We start from the raw sequence: 20,663 nt of genomic DNA, 5'->3' as shown, positions 1-20,663 counted from the left end.
GCGGTAGTTCAAGTTTTAACGCAGAAAAGGTTATGAAACCAAAATTGTCTGCTCGAAAAAATTGTATTTTTATTTTAATTACGTGTTTTATTGTAGTATCACTTTTCATGAATTTAAAGAAAATTTGTTCAAAACTTCCGTATAGAACTAAATTTACTTTTGCTTCTAAGGGGGGGGGCGGCAGTTGGCCCCTGCTGCCCCCCGCTGGTTACGCCCATGCAACGATATCCACTCGCAGACTAACGTTAAGATGGATATGAAGATTCAAGTCTACCAAGAACGTAGCTCAACTACGACCCAGTTCTGTCGTGCTCGCATTTTACAAAGTTTACGACGGCACTTTTAGTTTAAGGTACGCCATTGAAACTTGAAGCATTCACAACTGAGATTGTCGCTAGCAATTTTTTCAAGCTTTTCAATCTAGCAATTTCTTCAAGCTTTGCTTATCAAAGCATGACTTGTATTCGAGTTATGGCTCACCGAAATGGGCGCTCCGCTTGTCTGGGGTTAACGGAAGGGTACTTCATTCGTTACAACCGCGATAGATGCAATTAAAGTGCTTTTAAAGATTAAACCTCAAGGATAAGAACTGAAATCCAGGCACGCTGTAGAAAACGCCATGGACCCTCACCGTGCTGAAGAGAGGTGTGCGATGAAGACGGAGAGTAAAATATAACGAATGAAATGATGTTTCAGATGAGATTTGCTTGAACCGTTCCACCATAAATGAAATGGATGCTTCAAGGTCCACCGAAAAACTTTATTCACTACATTTGTATGCTTTCACGTAATTTTTTAAGTGGGTCCAATATTTTTTCCTCTCTCTCTGGGCTAGAAATGATAATAAAATATCGAAATGTACGAAATTAAGTTTTTCAATTGAAACGAGATGTCTTTCATTTAAAATTAAAATTTTAGCCTAAAAAAGGGAGACCTGGACTCATTATATTCAGTTATATTTGAATTTTTTGTGATGTCATGTTTTTACTGAAATCCTAACTTCTGCGCGCTTCCTAAAATCTAAAATATATTCGAATACGCTGCCAGGATCCTCATGAAATAGGCCTATGAACGGAGTTAGAACTCGTACAGAGAAGAACTGCCAGGTACGTGAAAAGTCTTTACAATAGTGTTGTTCGCGTTACTGACCTCTTAGCAACTCGGATGGGAATATCTGTCAGACCGTAAACTGAAAACTAGGCTGAAACTATTATGTAAATTCAAGAGCAGTTAAATTTTCCGACGAAGTGAGCCAAGTCTTACGAGCGCCAAAATACTACGGTATATCAGATCATGTAAATAAAATAAGAGAGATAGATTGTAGAACAGACAGGTTCAGAATATCGTTTTTTTCTCGATCGATAAGGATTCCGAGATCGATCGATAACGGCAGTATTCAGACTTACTAATAGGTTAGATGACTTGTAGTGTGACCTACTAGCTTATGTATTCCTGTAGGCACGTTTGTGAATTTTCCTAGGATGTATTTCTGACAGCATGTTTTATGTTTTCTAGCTTTATTGGCTGATTGCTTTCATGAGTAGTTGTCAAGTTTGGCCTTCGCATGAATGTGGAAGCATAATTTGTTAGAATGCGTAATATTTTTATGACCTGGTGCCAGTGGCGGATCTAAGGGGGCAATAGCCCCTCCTTGGACACCCAATTTACGCTAGATAGAATTATTAAAATAAGGCACTGCAATATTTCCACTGAGTTTTATTATTACACAACGCGTTTCGTCGTTGCAAACAACATTATCAAGTGTAACGTTATTGTTTATAACGACGAAACGCGTTGTGTAATATTAAAACTCAGTGGAAATATTGCAATGTCTTATTTTAATAATATTAAGAACTTCCACCGTATCGTGCCCAACATCATACAAGATAATAGATAGAATGCTAATCTTTGTTCGGACCCGCAAATACTTCTGGGAGTTTACCCCATACTTGCCCCCTCCCCCATGTCCCTATCCTGGATCCGCGACTGCCTGCTGGTAAGCATGTGGGAATCCTGTTGCATCCTGCAAGCTGGTGATTGATCACCCCCTGCCAAATACCGTAGAGGTGGCTGGCAGGGTATTATGAAGATGTAAACTGTAGTTCATACATAATTGCTGCATTCACGGGTCATTCTCATCGCGGGTGCTTGCATGCTTGTGTCTAACGGGGCTACCGGGGGAGGGCGACCTCTGGCTGTGTGAGAGTGTGTGTATATATGTATGTCGAGAGAGAGAGACGGGAGGGGAGGTTGAGGGGGCAGATGGGGGGGGGGGGGGGGCAAAGGAGAGGGGGTTCGAAGGAGGCGTGCTGCTTTGCTGTTACGTGTGTCCCTCAGAGTTCTCCGGCCTCTCTCTCTCTGCCGCCGATAGCAGCGAGTGAGTGAGTGAGTCTTCGTTTGTGCGTGTGGTCGAGAGAACTCCGTGGTTCCTCTCTCTCTCTCTCCCTTGTATACGCGAACGCCTTCATTCGAACACGACGACTTCGAATCGAGTGGATTCCCTTTCGTTTGACGCGGCCTGGCTTACTCCCGACTCGATACTCAGACCGGGCACAAGGCAGGACCTTTGGCGTCCTCGGGTTCCTGTTTTGCTTCCTTTTTTTTCGTTCTTCTTCAAGAGGATCGTCTGCCCCGACGCGAGCTTCTTCTTCCCCTCGCCCTCCCTCTGTGGCTCTTCGGGGTGGAAGACCGTGTGTCAGCTGTTTTGCTCTATGCAGTCCGTCTTTACCTTTTGGTTGTGCCGGTGGTTTTGAGGGGGTGCACGGGATTTTCTTGTGTTCTTGTGGGCGTTGTTCATCGTTGCTCGTGGTTGCAGCTGCCTCGCGTCCACTAACACGAATCCTCCACAGTGTCGCGACGTCGCAGTGCCGTCTTGTGCGTTGGATGTGCTCGTGTTCTTGACTTCAAGCCTTCGTGCAGGATGATTTGTGCGAGGAGCTTAAGGTGCTCAGCGTTCTCTTTACGACGTTGGATTGGATGTATGTCTTGAATCTTCTCGCGAGTGGTAAGCACTGATCTGTTTCGACATTCCTAGTGTCACTTGCACTGGTGCTGCTCGTGTGCTAGCATAAGTTTTATTCTTCAGCGTGATCCTTGCGTTATTGGTAGGGAAACCCTTGTCTCCTTGCATGGATTACGTTCTTTTTGGCTTCGCAAATCCCCGCGTCATGCTACTGGTGCTGCAAATGTGCAACCTGAAGTTTAATTGAAAAGTGTGATCTAAAAGATATTGGATTGGATATGCATCTTGGTTTTCCGTACAAGGATGGAGTTCTGTTCTTCCACGACTGCTCCCGTGACACTTTCCTTGGTGCTGCGAATGTGCTTAGGTGTTCCACATGATTCTAAGGCTATGGGCTAGGATATGAGTATTTTATCTCCTTTTTGAGTCCGTCCGAGTGTGATTTTTCCCGGGGTTGTGCTCAGCCCCATCCTCTTGCTATAGGCCTATCGGCCTTACCCCCTCTCAGCATCCAATAGTTGGCCGCTTCGATCTATTTTCGAGTGAAAAACCAGCGTGCTATTTTTCATCCGATGCCGTGTAAGTGCGAAGAATTATTTTACGATCCTTTGTGAGACGTGACGGTAAAAAGCCGTTCTTAAATGCTGACGAAGAGAGAAGGAATTCAGTGAGATTTTTTAAAAAGTGAGTTGTGGGGGACAGTAATTTTTAAACGCTCGTTAAACGGCTTTTCGCGTATCCATCCTTAGCACTTCAAATGCCCCAGCGCTGTAGTTGTGGTGCAAGTATTTTGTTCACCATTCTCCTCAGCCTTTGTGATTTATAGTATTTTTTCTTCGGATTTTCCGTGGGAAAGGTCATAATTTTCCCCCCGCGGCTACTTGGAATCTTGCTCCGAATGCCCGTTTGTTGTTTACCGTGCTTACAGCCGCAATAGATTTTACAGCGGCTCGGAATTCTGTTTTTTTTTTTAATTGTGTCCGTCGAGGAAGTTGGAATCAGTGTGTGTGTGAGTGACTGTGATTGCCTTTGTTGTGCCTCTTTGTGATATTTTGTTTTGAGTTCTGTGGATATTTGGCCTCGAACTGGACCCGATGCCGATTGGAGTTGGATATCCTCACCTCATTCTCTCCTGCGGTCCATGGAGTGGTGAGTCATTATTTGTGATCAGTCATGCGTTATAATGTGTATGTCGATGGCTAAGTTCTAACGACACGTACCTAAAAAAATAGCAGCTTTTCAGGAGAGCAGAAAAACGATTAATTTGCTTTACTTGTACACTGAAATTACAAACCAAAAGTTTATAAAACTGAAAAAGAAGCACTCATTTGCAAACAAAGGGTTGTTCTTTGCTTGTATTTTATTTTTTTAGTGTTATTACATCTTGTTTAAGATACCTGTCTCAAACCGGTCGAATTTGAGATACGTGTTGTTAGAACTTAGCCATCGATATGTATTACATCTTTCCTCGCCAAAGTCCTCATCCAGTGGTTTGGATTGCAATTTTACCCTCAGGTTGCAATGTTTCTCTTTGCGACCCTTTGCAATCTTTGGCACGGGTAAACTGATCACCAAGGCCTTTTTAATAGTCAGATCTTTTTAATAGACCATTTAGCCGTTAAAAAGTCAGCCAATCAGTGATCACCAGGTTGAATTAAGTGGGGTGAGTGATCCCTTACGAAGAAAACATGGCGAATTTAGTTTAAATCGGTCGATTGTGTCAACTTTGTAAAATATTCATTGAATAATTGAGAGCACGAAAAGATTTAGTCAATATTTTGTTGTTACATTCATTAAATTGCGGAAGAAATAACTTTTAATACTTCTGACACCTTTACATGACTACTTTTACGTTCCGATTAACATCTACTGCAGACACCGCTCTTCTGAATGGGAGAAACATTCGTATTTTGGTTCATTTAACGTAATTATTTCTATTTATATTCTCTGGCTGATTTTTGAATATTGATTATATTCTTGCTTGTTCTATGAATTTACCCTACACCAGGTTTTTTTCATTTATGTTGTCGTACGTTTCAATGCACTCCTTTCCGATGCAATTGATTCATGAATAGGCGATCCGCTATTTAAAGAGCGTATTTCTCAGTGACATTCGGATCTCTTTGCCTGTCAGCGACGCGAGTGGCGACTTTTGTAAGCAAATTTAAATGCGCGGTGGGTGACAGCACCTTAAGTGACCAACTGGAGCAATATTCGTGGAATCGTCAGGGATGGAATTAGACTAACCGGGAATGGGACGAGTGTGGCCCATTCACGAGTCGGGGACAGGTATATATTGCATCAAAATGCATCTGGAAGGAGCGAGCTCACCCCCACCTCCCTTGGCGGCGTCGATGGCGATGCCGAAAATCATTGAATCACACCATAGAGTAAGTATATTTAGAGGGCTCACCGCACGTACAAAAATCGTATACGTTTTTGATGTAGTTTTGGAACAATTCATCAGATGGCGAGGAACAATTTGTCGTGATTTTTTGAATTTGCTCATTCCACAAGTCTAAAAATATATTCTGAAGCAGAAAGGGTCGCTACGTTTAGTGGAGACAATGGTTAGTCGATTTTGTTTATAACTATTGTTATAAAAATATTTCCTCGAATTTCGTGTAGTAACTTTACTTTTCCGAGTTTGTACTTACTCTATGATCATACGGTCACGGCTTGTTTGAAAATATTGCCGTTGATATACCATTCGCAAGACACATTTGGAGTGCCTAGAGGCCAGTATCGGAACCACTGGCCTTCGGCTACTTGCACTCACTGATTTTGAACGGCCGGTAAAATATCGGCCGTCCACATTTTAATAGTGAACTGTTGGAGAAAATGGGAGATTTGACACTGATGCCTCGTTCACATTACGATTGTCCGAGCGTTCGTCCTAACGATAGTTGGCCGAACTAGCCGAGTGAATTCATGTCCTGACAATAGTTGACGTAGTTCCGAACGTTGCCACTTAACGATGGTTAGGCGCTGGGAGACCGGAAACGGAAGCGACAAGAGAAAGACGAAAAGCTCGTGAAGCTCTATTTTTTTCATGGATTTGTCCTAAGAAGGAGGAATATGGGCGGAAGAAAAATTATTCGGTGAATACACGTTGAACACAGTAATATCTTGTCCCTGCATACCTTAGCAGCTTTGCTAACCGTCAATTTCCCGTTCACTTCAGATGTCAGCACTATAGGGCAGTACAAGTTTTAACCATCGTCGTGTGAATGCACGATAGTTCCGACAATCGCTGGAACAATCGTAATGTGAATGAGGCATGACCGACCACCCACCGGTACCTATAAAAAGTCGGATAGCAGCTGGCCTTTGTCTCTGTGGATCACGACAACCGAGCAAGTGTTCGTTTTACCGGTCAAAATCCGGCGAGTGTGCGAGCAGCGCTCAACCGATAAAATATCGGCCGGTTTTTTTACCGGTCGTCCAAAATCGGCGTGTGCGCAAGGAGCCGAAGTAGGGGGTAACTCTCCCTTCGGCGGAAAGTGGGCTCTTGGCTCGGGAAAGTTTACCAGCACTTGGTCCTCTATGTTGTTAGTGAAATCTCTATGCAAAGTTGCATTTATATACATTAGTGTCCATTACCGAATGCGCTAATGCATACTTTTAGTTTTGTCGGTAACATTGGGAAAATATCAGTGAAAATTCTCGAAACACCAGGAAGCGTTTTACTAGATATACCTTTTCCATAATTAAAGAAGGGCGTACTGATTGAATCTCATCATAATGGACCAATACTTGCAGATAATACGTGATATCTTCACTTTTGATCTCTACGCTTCATGAATGTAAGCTGGTAAAACGTGAATTTTCAGTCCATTCATTATCGATGTAAACGCTAAAAATTAACAGTGGCTGTACAAATTAGTTCTGACCTCGAAAATGCGTCATAGCCAAGATTAAATTTCGGAATGTGAAACCTTGGTGGTGAGCAGAGAAGCTATTTGTCGCCGAGGTAGTGAAGACGCATTGCACCATCTCAAATTAGTATTTTTTTTAACGTTACATTTTTGAAGAAAATTCGCATATTCAACCCGAGATTTTCAAGGAAAATAGAAGATGTCAAAAATTTTCTGCATATTAAAAATGATTATTTTACCTCACTATATTCTCGAATAAATCTCATTCACACTTGAGGTAAAAGTAAGTAAAGACAGGGGTTTAATCCATGCGTGATGAAAATTTCAGTATGACGGACGCGTGAGTGTTAAGCGAAATATTAGTAACGAAAGGACGACAAAATGCAATAGGTCGAGCGGAGGTTATGCGTTTTTTTTACAAATCATTTCTGTGTCATTCTCGCTCATTTAGCGAATCCGTTGTTGGGGTGATATTGTGCTGATTGAAATCTGCAAGGTCGTCACTTCAATTTTGGCACTTTTATTGCTCTCGTGTCTGCATTGGTTGAGAGAGAGAGAGAGAGATAGAGTTCTTGAAAGACTTATCAAACCTTTGGTTTGGACGCGTTTCCTTTGATTGTCTTATCAGTTAAGTAATTTATTGCAGTGGAGCAAGAATCAGTTGATATGTGCATACGTATATTCCTTTGTATGGACTGAATTTGTATTCCCCATTGTGATGTTAAACTTGCGTGAGATAACCATCTTGACGTCGAAAATTCCGTTATTTCAAATGTAATGGAATGTTTGTTCTCAGGTGAACAGAGGTATACGAGTATAGATAGTAGATCTATCAAAGGCAAAGCGAAGTCATGGGTTGTCCAGAGCAACCGGAAACAGGGAAAACTCGCGGCCAAACGGAGCGCATGGCTCGAAGTATCCGTATTTAAAAAAATGGTGCATTTTCGACTGTACTGTCATCTGCTATCCAGGGTTAAAATTTCGTGACACAATTTTTCTCCATCCTGTATATAGCGGTGAAAACCCCTCAATATAGTTTATTTCTCCGTGGAATTCGGATTGCTCTGCCCGTCAGCGAAGAGGGTGGCGACTTGCAGTTACCCATTCAATTTATGCCCCACAGTTCCGCACAGCAACAGTTCAGAAATCATTTACTGTTGTTACCTCAAAGCTGTGGAACGATTTGCCGGAACAGGTAAAAGACAGTGCATCACAGGAAATCAGTGGCGGTTTGCCCATAAGGACTCTCGGACGCCGCCCCTCCCAAATATTTGAAAAAGTAAAAATAATAATTATCCATTAATTTATAATTATACATCTGATTAATCAAAGTGTTTTTCAGTCCCATGCATCGAAAGTGTTGGAAAAACACGAAAAGAAATAGCGCGAAAAGTTCGTATTTGTAGCCGTGGGGCGCTGGCCAGAACGTCCCAATCCATCCCCATGCAGTTATATGGAGAGTAGTAGTGGTGGGGGCTGCTGGTGCTATGACGCGTCTAACATGCTGCCTTACGGAAGCCTTGGGACGTCGTCCGAGATTGCGCAGAGCGACGAGTGAGTTAACATCGCTGCGCAGGCCGGCGGGCGTATAATCTGGCGTCTTCTTGGTGCTGCCACTGAAAAGGGACCTACGGAATCAGAACGGTCACTGTACTGGGTGTAGTTATACGATTTTAATTTTTAATTGCTGGTAGGTATTGCTACAGTAAATAAATTATCCCATTATGATTGCGTTTTTTGGTGTTTGAATTCCGGAACACATAAAATCTAACCAGTTAAAGGCCGTATTGACGAAGAAAAACTATTCTCGATTATTTGCCACATTACGAATTTCAAGAACCTTGGGGAAACTAATATTATAATATTTAGGCCTTAACAATGCATTAATATCTTCCCGATGATTAGAAATGCGGTACCTATTTTTCAGATAAATTTATCAAAAGACCTGCAGTATTAGGAAAAATCAGTTAACATTCCCCACTGATTTATAATTTAAGAAATAGGTGCGAGCGTGATAGGGTGAAGGATTAAACATGATTTAACCCGTAAAACGTGACTTTAAATAGAGTCATCCAATGAATGTCAAGAAGTGCCGCGTACAATGCACCTTTTGTGTGTAGGTTCATCATTTTTCTAGCCGTCCTTGTTGTATTAGTTCATGTTCACCTAATTCATCAGCGGCAGAGCGGTAGCTGTCTGACGGAAAATGTCCACTTGGGTCTGATTTAAGTGGCTTCGAAGAGTTCACATCAGTGCGGAGATCCTTACAGCTCCCATCTGTGGCTCACAGTCGTCTTCTTTTACGATCTAGAATTTATATATTATTATATCATGGCAATGATTTCGAAGTCATGGTTATTCCAAATGCGACCCGTTGGCGTCTCGTGTGTTTACCACTTATGAATCTTAGACTCAAGGAGATGGTTCATGACGTCCTTTGTTTGCTTGAATGCCTTTGCTGACCTTAAATTCGTCCCTCAGCTGAATCAGCATTAGTGGACCACGACTTCTATCTCCCTTGAGTCGTCCTTATAGTAACGGCAAGACTCTCGAAAAGAACGGAGTGAAATGAGTTCAGACATCATTTTCGAGGATTTAACTGTGCGTAAATGCCGATTAAGAAGTTTCTTAGTGCTGTGTGTACATTCAAGAAGACAATTTTGAATTGATCAACAGTGCTCGTTTTCTTTTAGGGAAATATAGGGAAAAATTGTCCCAATTCTGTGTCCAGGCACCTTGTTCTTTTTGGTGGTATTTTTCGTCGGCCTATTTTGTGTCGTCCCTTGTTTATTTATAGACTAGTGCCCTTGCCATGTGTTCAATCGAAAAGAAATTGTTGTCCGGCGCTCATTTCAACGAACGTGTAATTGATCACTTTGCTGGACAAAAGGAAAGAAGGATGGACTTCTGCAATACAACTAAAGGCCTGTGAGTATTTCAGATTTTGTTAAAAATGTGTGAGAAATGTTTAATTATTGATTTTAAATCATACTGTATTCAAGAATCATCGCGAACACCGCCATCAAAATTTACATCTGCAATAGGAAAGCGCGTGCATTCTAGTGGTGTTTGTTGCCTAGTGGAAGTCAGTGACACTCCCCTCCCTCCTCAGGTGTTACAAGTGTCATTGCTACCTAAATCATTGCAAATGTTGTATAGATTTGACAAATAACGTATTATGATTGCAAAACGAACAACAGAAGTGTATTGCGGGCATATCCGCACGAAGAATGTATGCGATAAAACCTAAAGTTACGTATTTTCGTTTGTATTTGCAAAATATCGCAGCAAATATATTTTTATTCTTCAAGATCATTGATCAGTATAATTGAGAGTCCGGAATGAGCCGATCCGTATGACCGAGAGTCTATGGCATTTGGTATTTATTAATCAAGCTTTATTAGGAAAACTAGGTATTTTTGTTGAAAAAAACGGAACATATGGCATCACAAAATTTAATTCCTAGATTGCCGTAAAACTTAATAAAATACACGAAATATTAAAAACTTATGACCCCCCGGTGGAGTGCGCCCCCCCTAGCATTTGACTCACGAGCCGCCACTGCAGGAAATATTCAAGAAAAGGATTGTCACCCACTTACTTTCTTGCTACCCATGAACACTGATCATGTAATTTAATAATAATTTATCTGCTCATTGATGTGATTAATACCTATTGTTGTGTTAGAAGTAGTAATCTAGTTTTTTCATTTGTTAAGCTAAATTTGCTTTTTTAAAGTTGTGTTATTTATTTCTTGGTATGTTTAATATTCGTTTTTCTGCTGGAAAAAGAAATTATTCTTTTCCAGTTTTACTATGTTAATTCCAGTTTACTATGATAATTGTACTGCTCACCACTTAAACAATCTATGTTCCAAAGGAGTTAAAACTCCTAGAGCAATAAATGAGTTAATTTTTATTATTCAAATTCTAGGAGGTCAGCAACATATCTGGAGACCCACAGAAGAATCTTTTCATTATTGTTACATTCTTGGTGGCGCTGTTCACGCCGCAATTGACGTATTGGCCTTTGAAATTCACGCTATAGATGTGCTTTCTATGGGGTTGTTTATTGATAATAGAGTGGTTTCCTATTATTTTTTATTGCCTAAATCGAAAGATTTTTACTCCTGGAGTACGCATTTCACGCTTTTAGATTTTTAAATGATGATATCTATTTGTCGCGATTAAGTAAAAAGTGAAAAATTTCAAGCGCGTGAAAACGCGACGGCTAAGTATGAATGCTGGGAAAATCCCGTGTGACGTCATTCTGATTCCCGCTGTCGCCGTGTGAGGTGACCTTGGGGCGAGGATATTGTGCGCCGCTACGATGCTGGTTGCTAGCAGGTAGCAGAGTACCCTGCTAGCAGTTAGCGCTTGGCTTAAATAAGGATTATTATTACCCTATCAAACGAAGGAAACTTTCCGAACTTAGGTAATTTTAATGGGTGATTATTAAGAGGTGTTTCCCTAAAGTCTGTGACTCATGCATGCATTGGTAATCTCAGACGATGTAACAGTCCTATCTACTCGTATAGAAACTAGGTCCCTGTGACGTCACGTGGAGTGGCATCGCATGGGTGCTAATCTGGCCTTTTTTAAATGCAGTTAAAATTCCCAAAAGACCATTGCCATTCGTCTAAACTGGGAATTCTAAAACCAAATAATTTGTATATTATGAAGAGACTAATGGTGGGTAACGAATCGCAATCAATGCCTTTCGTTTTCTTTGATGAAGGAAACTACCCTATTTCGTCCATAAACCGTCCGCAAGTCTCATGGCATCCCATATTTTAGTGCATCGTTCTTTCGTATTGGAATAAGATAGATCTATAGAAGCTTTAGCCAAGAGATTCTTCAGCTAAGCAGGCAGCTCGTGCATAGACTCGCTTTTGTTTCGCGCCGGAATTTTGGATACCTTTCCCGCAAGGTGGTACGAATGGGAGGCACTCCCAATGCGGGTTCCTCTTTATCGGACGTTATTCGTTCGAAAATTATATTTAGGTCTTGCATCTTTAAAAAGTCCACATGATTTTAACGTCTAGTTATTTAGTGATACATTGTGCTTTGGCATTCGATTTAGTATACAATACTAATGCTATTTAGCACAAGTACTCCCCATTTCGTCATTCACGAGGTGATTATATACATGATTATACTCCCACAAAAAATCATCCCCACACCCACCGATCATTAAGTCATCCGCATGAAGTATCGATTAAATAATCCAGACAGTTTAAAACTGGCCCTTGACGTCTCCATTGGACGAAAAGTTTTTTGTGACATCTCCATGCTATTTTTAATGATAATAATGTATGAACACTCTTGATGCAATTCAATAATCATTTTATATTGCCACAAGTGAAGAAGAATGACAACCAAATCAATGGTTGGCGAGTTCACATCGTGGAATGACAACATAGTAGGTTAAAAACGTATGAAGTGATAGTACTTTGCACTTTTTCACATAAACTTTATTTCAACATATTCGACATGTTTCACGGCACTGCAGCATTGTCAATACTTTAAGGAAGACAAGGATGAGAGTTTTGATAATGCTGCAGTGCAGTGAAACATGTCGAATCTGTTGAAATAAAGTTTTATGTGGAAAAGTGCAAAGTACTATAACATCATATCTTATAATGGATCTCCACAAAGTATCTGCCTCCTCAATTCAAATTTAAGGTTAAATAGATTATGTCCCTTCATGATAATGACCTGAAAAGGTCGCAACCGGTTGAGTTTTTAATAAATATTGTGTGGAATGTAACGGAGTTTATTTTTTAATCTAGCAAAATGAAAATGTTGAATCTATGTGGAAATTCATTACAATTAGAAGATTGAAGTGTGCGTCTGTGGTATCTCAATATAGTAAGTGAATATTCACTACATTCCCCGCAGTTAATAAATTCATGTAGTTCTTAACATCATCAACTAGATAGAACTATTCGATTCTTTACATTTTGACTGGAGATTTGTCCCTAAAATATCCTCTTGAAGTGTGAAATTACACTTTCCCAGAAGTGTGCCCAGATTATTGTGGCTTAAACTTAATATAAGGAAAGTCTTCATTTTTCAAATTGTCGTGGCGATGTTAAAATCTATCCTAAGTTGGACTCCATATTCGCCAAGTAATCCGTGTAAGCTTCACCTACTCTAGTCCTGGTCTTATTCGGCACACTTTGTAAAACCCAAACCAGCCTTCGTGTTGAGCCACTGGCTAAGTAGTTATATTAAAGGCATTTCAGAATTAATTCTTCAAACAATTAGGGTTGATTCAGGATTTTCAGAATTGATTTAAATTCTTAGTATATTTGAAGCTCGAAGTTAAAACTTATACTCCGTACAAATACCAAATACTTATTCGGAAATCTTTGTGGAAATCCAATTTATATTATTTGAGCGTGCTTCTTTTTTATTGCGTCCATTGACGTTTTATTTCATATTATTTCATGCTCTGTGCAAATAGATCTGAAGTATTCTTCCTCATTTTAAAATGTTGCATTGTTTCTGATGTTATCGTTGATCGTGTCTGTCTAAACTCGATTTTTGATCGACATAATGCACTTTTTTCTCTGGTTCTTAAGATATAAGCTTGTGTAATCTAATCTTTAGTGTATCAAGAAAGGCAAACGTGCAGATTTTAAATGAATCGTGTGGTCTCATCCGCTGGTCATGTTAATCCCTCTTATCTTCAGCATCAAGTTTATGGCTATTTAGTTAAATCTGGTATTTTTATCATCTGTGTTGGAAGGACCTTCATTTGCGAGTTATCTCTGAAGTTCGTGATTTCGCTGGATAATAATGCCGTTGGAAAGAATCTTTCGGGGTCTATATTTATCGAATGCAATGTAATCTCTTGGTTTATACCTCTATGATGGGTTTATGATTTATACCCTAACCACATGATCAATTTTCACTACTAATTTTTGATTGTATCACCATATTTTCCATGGTAAGAATAAAGCTATGGTAAATATACTCGTAAAACGTAATGTAACTAACGCCCGAGCATGTTTCCATGTCAATGTGTCATTTTCGAAGTGATAGGAATGGAAGAATTAAAAAAGTTCCGAGTAAGTATCAGTGATTAAGTGGATTCAACATGAAAGGCATTTTTCCGCTGCGGGGATTATGTCTACTTTGGAAGACTTTTATGCTTTTCTTTAATCTCCTACCATTCTCCGGCGTCCTCTCTCAATAAATCTCTATCAAATTTGCGGATACCAATTGGGGTTAATAGCGATGGATGATTATTAGCGAACCACGTTTGTGGTAACGAACAGGATCGGTATCTTGTGACAGTGTTGTGATGTATTCGATGCAATATCAGCATTGCATTACGTGGGGAAGCTGCCCTCCCAGCCCCAATGGAATGCCTTCCGCGGTGCTCATTAAACTTATGCAAAAAAAACTGACAAACATCTGCTCCATGTCAGGCTGATTTTTTCGAACTGTGGTCTTGTTTGGTGCATATTTCGTCGCGTTTGTTTTTTTATTGCGTGTACGATCAAGCTTCGTATCTTGACAGCATGGGTTGTGCATGTGATGACGTGATGAGTTTGACTTTGAACCAGCTGGAAGCTTTTTCATGGTGTACACAATGAACACTTCGCATCGCTCCCCCACCACCTCTCTATTTGCATCATCTTTTCCTTGTTTTAAACTTAAGATATAAAATTTTTGGGTGGTCCCAACGTATTCAAACCGATTCGCTTTTTCAAGCGAATCATATTCCCTTGAAAAAGCGACCAGTATGGGTGGGGAAACGTTGGGGCCACCCGGAAATTGACACAGCAACATAGCACAAAAGTATTTTTTTTGCTAACGTGACAAAAACCCGCGAAAGTTATGACGAAGAATTTATGATCAAAGATTCCGGATTTGCAGAATGTAGTGTTCCCGCGAGGCGAGACTTGAGCCAGTCTCGTTTTCTGAACCGGGGTATCGTGTCGAGTCTCGTCTCGTGAATCCCGGTCTCGTCTCAGTCTCTTTTATTTAATATTTTCGTCCAAAAATTACCAGTTCATTAAATAGTCCAATTGCTGCTGGATACATTTTCCAAGGTCAGCCATTAACACTCTCGTACTTGGCTCGAAAATTCACGCTAAATGCATTCGGAAATAGATTTTTCGGCAAAAATTCTTTTTTTTATTAGGTAATTTATCTTAAAGTTAGTATTGAAGTATATTTAAAATTCAATACTTAAGAAAAACGTAAAATTTACGTCGTCTTAACAGAAGGACATAGTTTTAGGGATGAAGCTCTACCAAATACTAATTAAGGACACATATCTGTATTTCGAGACTTTCGAGAGTCTCGTGGAAGTGGTATCGACTCGTCTCGTCAAAAAGTGGTCTCGCGTCGAATTCCACCCATCGGTCTCGTCTCGAGACGAGAAAGTCTCGAGACTCGCGGCAACTCTAGCAGAATGATTCCTCGTCATTATTTGGCAGTAACTATAATTTTGAAATTTAACCTGTGTTTTTTCAGACATGAAATTTATTTATTGTAAGTTCTGGTAAATTCTGAAGTCTCTCTACTTTACATAATCTGCGAATTTTAAGAATCTAGGGAAAAATTTTAACTGTTAGTACACCACGATTAAATATGATGCAGCCCTGGAAATATTTTTCGAAAAAAAAAACACCACTTTGAAAAGTGTACTCACAAATGGTAGTGAAAATTTGATCTAAACGCGAGTGATGAAATACACTTGGGAGTCATAGTAATGATATTTATAGAGGTGGTAGCCGGAAAATACCTTCATGAATTGAATAAGAAGCTAGATAAGGATTGGAGAAATAATGAAGCAAATGACACCGACAAACCTGGACGAAATTTACTCAAAACAACTTCTGTGGTCGTGCGGAAGTGATGCCCCCTCAAAAGCGGTTTCACTTTGTGTAAATGAGGCAAAAGGGACCCCTTCCTGTTATTACATTGTAACATCAAAACAGGCAATTAATGCGTAAGTGTCTACGCCTGACTTTCATTATTAGGATGAATTATCCAGCGGATCCTGGTCGCCACTTCAGTTTCAGGTGCCTTTAACTACCATCTCGTTACAATAGCGGATACAGAAAAAAACTCGAGGGGGGGGGGGCGCAAAATATATCTTGAGTTGTATTTACTTTTATCGTAATAAAAAATGGTCAAGTCACAGACTGCGAATAAGAAAATTTTATTTAAATTGATGATACAAATGTAAAAGATAATGCCACCTTATGATATAAAAAAGTTACAATTGTGGGTTTGCAGTGTTCGGCAATACGGGTGGACCCACAAAGGGGTCCCGCCCCCATCTGTATCCGCCACCGTCTCGCTATTATGCGCATTTCATATTGTGGCAAAATGTCGCGGCGCTATCGAGCCTAAGTCCTTATAATTGTCGTAAAGGCTGAATAGATGTGGGTGTGGAATTGAGGGACAAATGTATTTGACTGATAATGCCTGAAACCGATCGTTTAACTGATGAAGTAATAGGGGTCACAAATAATATTGCTTGTTTCTTCTATTGACAATGTCTTTTCTCTAAGTTTGGCCTTTCATTTTAGTCTTTTTTTATGTAGAAATTCTATTTTATGTTTCCATAAATAATTTTTTCGCGCTACAGTTTTTGAAATAAATGCTCATGGAATAATTTCATAAATTTTCGTCTTTCGAAATGTAAAGAATTGGTAAGCATGGCATAAATATTACTTTCCCACATGAGATATAGCCAATTTCGTTTATGTTTCAATGGAGTGTATATCTTGGTAGAATTCGAGGTTTTTGTCTGTACAGTATTATGTTATTTAGGATATGAAGTAAAGATACTTTGCGTTTTGCCTCGCAAATACTTATTTAAAGCAGAGTCAACATGAGTTCACTGCACTGGGGCATCACCAGGAGTCAGTGCAATGAAACATGTTGACCACGTCGTAAATAAATGTTTATGCATCGAGTGCATAGTATCTTTACTTCATATCCTGCAATGGATTTCCACAAGGTACCATCCTCCGCCATTCATTTCATTATAATATTTGCTGCGTAACTTCTGAAAGCCCAGGGAAAGGAAATGGCCCCACTTACCGTGGCTGTGTGAATTCACTCGACTGCGGCTTACCTCGAGGTGAGCTCTGCTCTCGCGTATCCAAACCGACCTTCTAGTTGGATCACTGACAGAGTGAGTGAAACCTCAGGACTTATTCTCTTTCTCATGTTTGATACTTCACTGTGTTACAAGTTACGTGGATTCACTGTAAGACAGAAGGATTTTTTTTCTTGATTTAGCAAGTGGTATGTATCTATAAAAATATGTAGTAAGTAGGGAGGAGTACGAAAACTACTAATAAATCACCCAGAACGTTGGCCTAAAGTCATTTCTCAGCATCAATTTGAGAAAAAGTTTGTTTAACATCTTTCCGAGTATAAAATTTGGCCGAAATCATACTTAAATTAAATATTGGTTAATATGACGTCAATAAGGACTGTTTTACCGTAGTGAGGAATTTTAAAGACATAATTAGACTAAATCTAACAAATCAACCAATGTTCACAACGCGGTTTAAAAGAAATCGTATTTCGCATCAGGAAGTAATGAATAATTAATCTTCAGTCACCCTGAACATGCAAAATGTCGTTAAGTTATTTCAGTGAGTGCGGTGAGGCCTTTTGCCCGATACGTCCAGCAAAGACGATGATTTAATTTATACTCCGGGCCAAGGTGCGTATCCTTGACTTCGGGCCCTGCTCCGACTTATCTTTTTTCTTGAGGCCGCCTCATAGAAAAAATAGCGATTGTTCATGAGCGTGGGGGGCTCTTAAACTGAGATTGCTGTACCCAATGGCGAAAAAATTACAGCGAAAATTAGCGTGGGGGTTGCAGGACTTTCAATTATCGGGAAAAATTTCGTTAAATTTTAGAAACGCAGAGTCGCAGTCTCCTGTTTAATTTTATGCGGTTTTTACCCGTGTTTTGTTAATTCAAAACCGTGGATCATGAAAGAGGAAATTTTGGGATGAAAGATAGCATGGTCATAATCAGTGGCGGATCCAGAGAGAGTGTACTTCGGTCGTGGGGGTGAATACACGTACGAGAAATTGTAACGGACTCAGGCATAGGCTCCCCTGGAGGTATCCATTTTACACTGATAAAATGGTAATAATGGTAAAATTATAGGATTTTCTTAAAAGTACGTTTTTCACATCAATACTCTACTTTGAAATAATCAATTTATATCTTTGGTTTGAGCTTATAGATTTCAAAACCAGGCTGGAGTAAATAAGCTAAAACGGACAAAAATTTTGTTTCGGACCTTTTATACTAAGGAGTAAAAGCGTAATGCATTATATAAACCTGCCATGCGGTAAAATAACCTTTTGGTAAAATTAACATGTTTAAACCTACCATTAGCTAAAATGACTAAAATTGAAAATTAGAAATTAGACAATCTTAATTTCCAAGTATCGAAATTTTCAAAATTTTCGTAATCTCCCGGACCCCCACTACTGCTGGGAGGTTATCCCCCAGACCCTCCACCTAGCCCCCTTACCTTGGATCAACCATGGTCATTAAGAAGAATGGCGAGGTAATCTCAGGGGTCGACGTCGAGCAAGCTGAGGAATCATTCAACTCAATTTCAATACAGTGTGTGGAGGGGGAAGGTTGCGGTTAGTTCGTCAGGAGAAAGATAGATAGCGTCTGGTACGCGTTATTTTTTTAATTAACGCCCCTGAGCAACTAATTTAATTTTTCGTTAAGCGCTCACTTCAATTTTTCGCTATTTTTTTTTGAACCGGCGTTTAGCGCCTTAGTTATTATAAACTCAAATAAGAGCGGTAAGCGAATTCCGGGAAAACCATTAATGAGCATTGCAAGCAAATAATGAGAATGCGATATTTCCTGTTTGGCATCGGAGCTGTGGCATCAATTAAAAAATGATTACTTTTAACTTTAGCAAACCAGTTAAGCACTGAAGTTCAATGTATCGCATTAAATGTTTGTAATTGCAACAGTTTTCAAAAGCAGCGAAGGATTTCCTTGGGACGAAACTAGATGTTGAACTGCTCAGAGTAAGGATTGGGGTAGAGGGCGCTTTCAGGCTGCGCAGTAGCAGATTCTGTGGTCAACATGGTTACCACGTGATCGTGGGAAGAAGTGCGGGAATCCTTACTCTTCTTGTGGGAAGAAGTGCGGGAAGTGTGGGATGTAAGTGCGGGATCTTGACAACATGCGCAGTAGCCAAAGCGCACTCTCCCCCATCCTTACTCTGAGTTGAACTGCCCTCACTTCCTTGCTCGTTCCCATGGATACCAGAAAGTCAGTACAAATAATTAAGTCCCATTGGCGATGAAATTGTCTTTAATGCTATTTCACTAGTTTTATGCAATCTCTATGATACGTTTTAGGTAATTTATTATAACCAAACTATATCGTAGTTCTTGATCATTCTTTTCTTCACATCTGATAGGAGTTTTGAAATAGATTTGAAATGAAAATTTTAAGCGTTATTTACGTGAATTTTTTAAATTGTTATCAGTGATTGAATTCTGTAGAGCACAATTTTGATCCTTGGAGCTTTCTTAAATGGAAGAAGAATCACGTGAATTCAACTGTCTGACATAGTTCACATTTTATTTACTTCTCCAATGAATTACTATTTCTTTTGTGGAAATTATAACTTTTTCAAAATAAACTCAGTTCGCCTTCTGCCACTCAACAACTTCATATTGTCTGAGCAATCGAGCTGTACGAATGTATCCAACCCAATCGCATTTCATCCATTCTTACAGTTTTATGGAGTCGAAACTTATCCTTGTTTGCGTTGAAATGAAATCGAAATTTACAGCGTTTTGGTCTTCTAATCATTGCGAGTTAAGCTGTCGTTCAAACGCGTCGATTTGGGTCTGCAATTGCGAGAGGAGGATTGCCGTATATGTTCCCATAAATGTCGTCGAGGCAAAAATGGAATAAGTATTTAATCAGGATCTCTTCCCTACGTACCTCTTTTTACTCGCGTTCTTCCTATCGCTGCCTCCATCGTGGCGTTTCATACGTTTGGGATAATCAAAGCTACTGCAATATGGAAAATAAAGATGTGGTCGAACATGAAGAAAGGTTTATACGCAGTACAAATATGGACAATCGTTTTTTTGTTTTAGTATGTCAATAGCCAATGTAATAAACTAAACATTTGCCTCATCTGTATAATCAAATCTATACAAACTACCATGTACACTAGGAATAATTTCTTCCGATGCGGTGAATATTAATGAAATGAAATAAAAATGCCAATAAAATTAGAAAAGAATTGATTCTTAATAATTTACAACCAATAAAATTGCTTATATTTAAATTGAATTCGTAAATGCCAGTGAGGAATCATCAAATCTTATCCTCAGTTAAATCAAGGAGTAAAAATAAATGTGACTTTAAAAAGCGTAGCAAAATTGAATAAATAATTTATTCGATTCCATTAATTCAAAAGAAGTTTCCCGAATTTTACACAAAATTACCTTTTTAAAGTCTTTCTACAGCCGAAAATTAATGAGTAAAACACTATAGAATGCGCCATTAAAGATAGCATGGGTCAGAAGCACCGGTTCTGATAGTATCACTTGTCTGGGTATAAGTCCGTGGTCAGCACGGACTATTCTGAATGAGAAGCACGAAGGATAATATGCGTAAATTAAATATCCTCTAGATTACATCGATCAGGGTACTTTAATTACAATGAGAGAAAGTTTGAGATAAGTTTAGGTCAATAGTGGTCGATATAGGTAATTTCTTTTATCTGAAATATGCATAATAATAATAATTAATATGCATGATAAATATAA

General features: G+C 39.5%; 1 protein-coding gene across 1 annotated transcript in view; it reads left to right on the top strand.

Moving 5' to 3' along the window:
- The first annotated feature begins 2,366 nt into the window (after window positions 1-2,366).
- Window positions 2,367-20,663, top strand: part of LOC124173971 — a 124,711-nt gene continuing 106,414 nt past the window's right edge. Inside the window, exon 1 of the mRNA XM_046553134.1 lies at window positions 2,367-4,111. Coding sequence (XP_046409090.1) covers window positions 4,104-4,111 — 8 coding nt within the window. The 5' untranslated portion in view covers window positions 2,367-4,103. The remainder of the gene's footprint in view (window positions 4,112-20,663) is intronic.

This window comes from Ischnura elegans, chromosome 2 (genome assembly GCF_921293095.1).
Source record: "Ischnura elegans chromosome 2, ioIscEleg1.1, whole genome shotgun sequence".
Lineage (NCBI taxonomy): Eukaryota > Metazoa > Arthropoda > Insecta > Odonata > Coenagrionidae > Ischnura > Ischnura elegans.
Note: the sequence above shows the minus strand (reverse complement) of the source record. Positions and strands in the feature narration are given on the sequence as shown.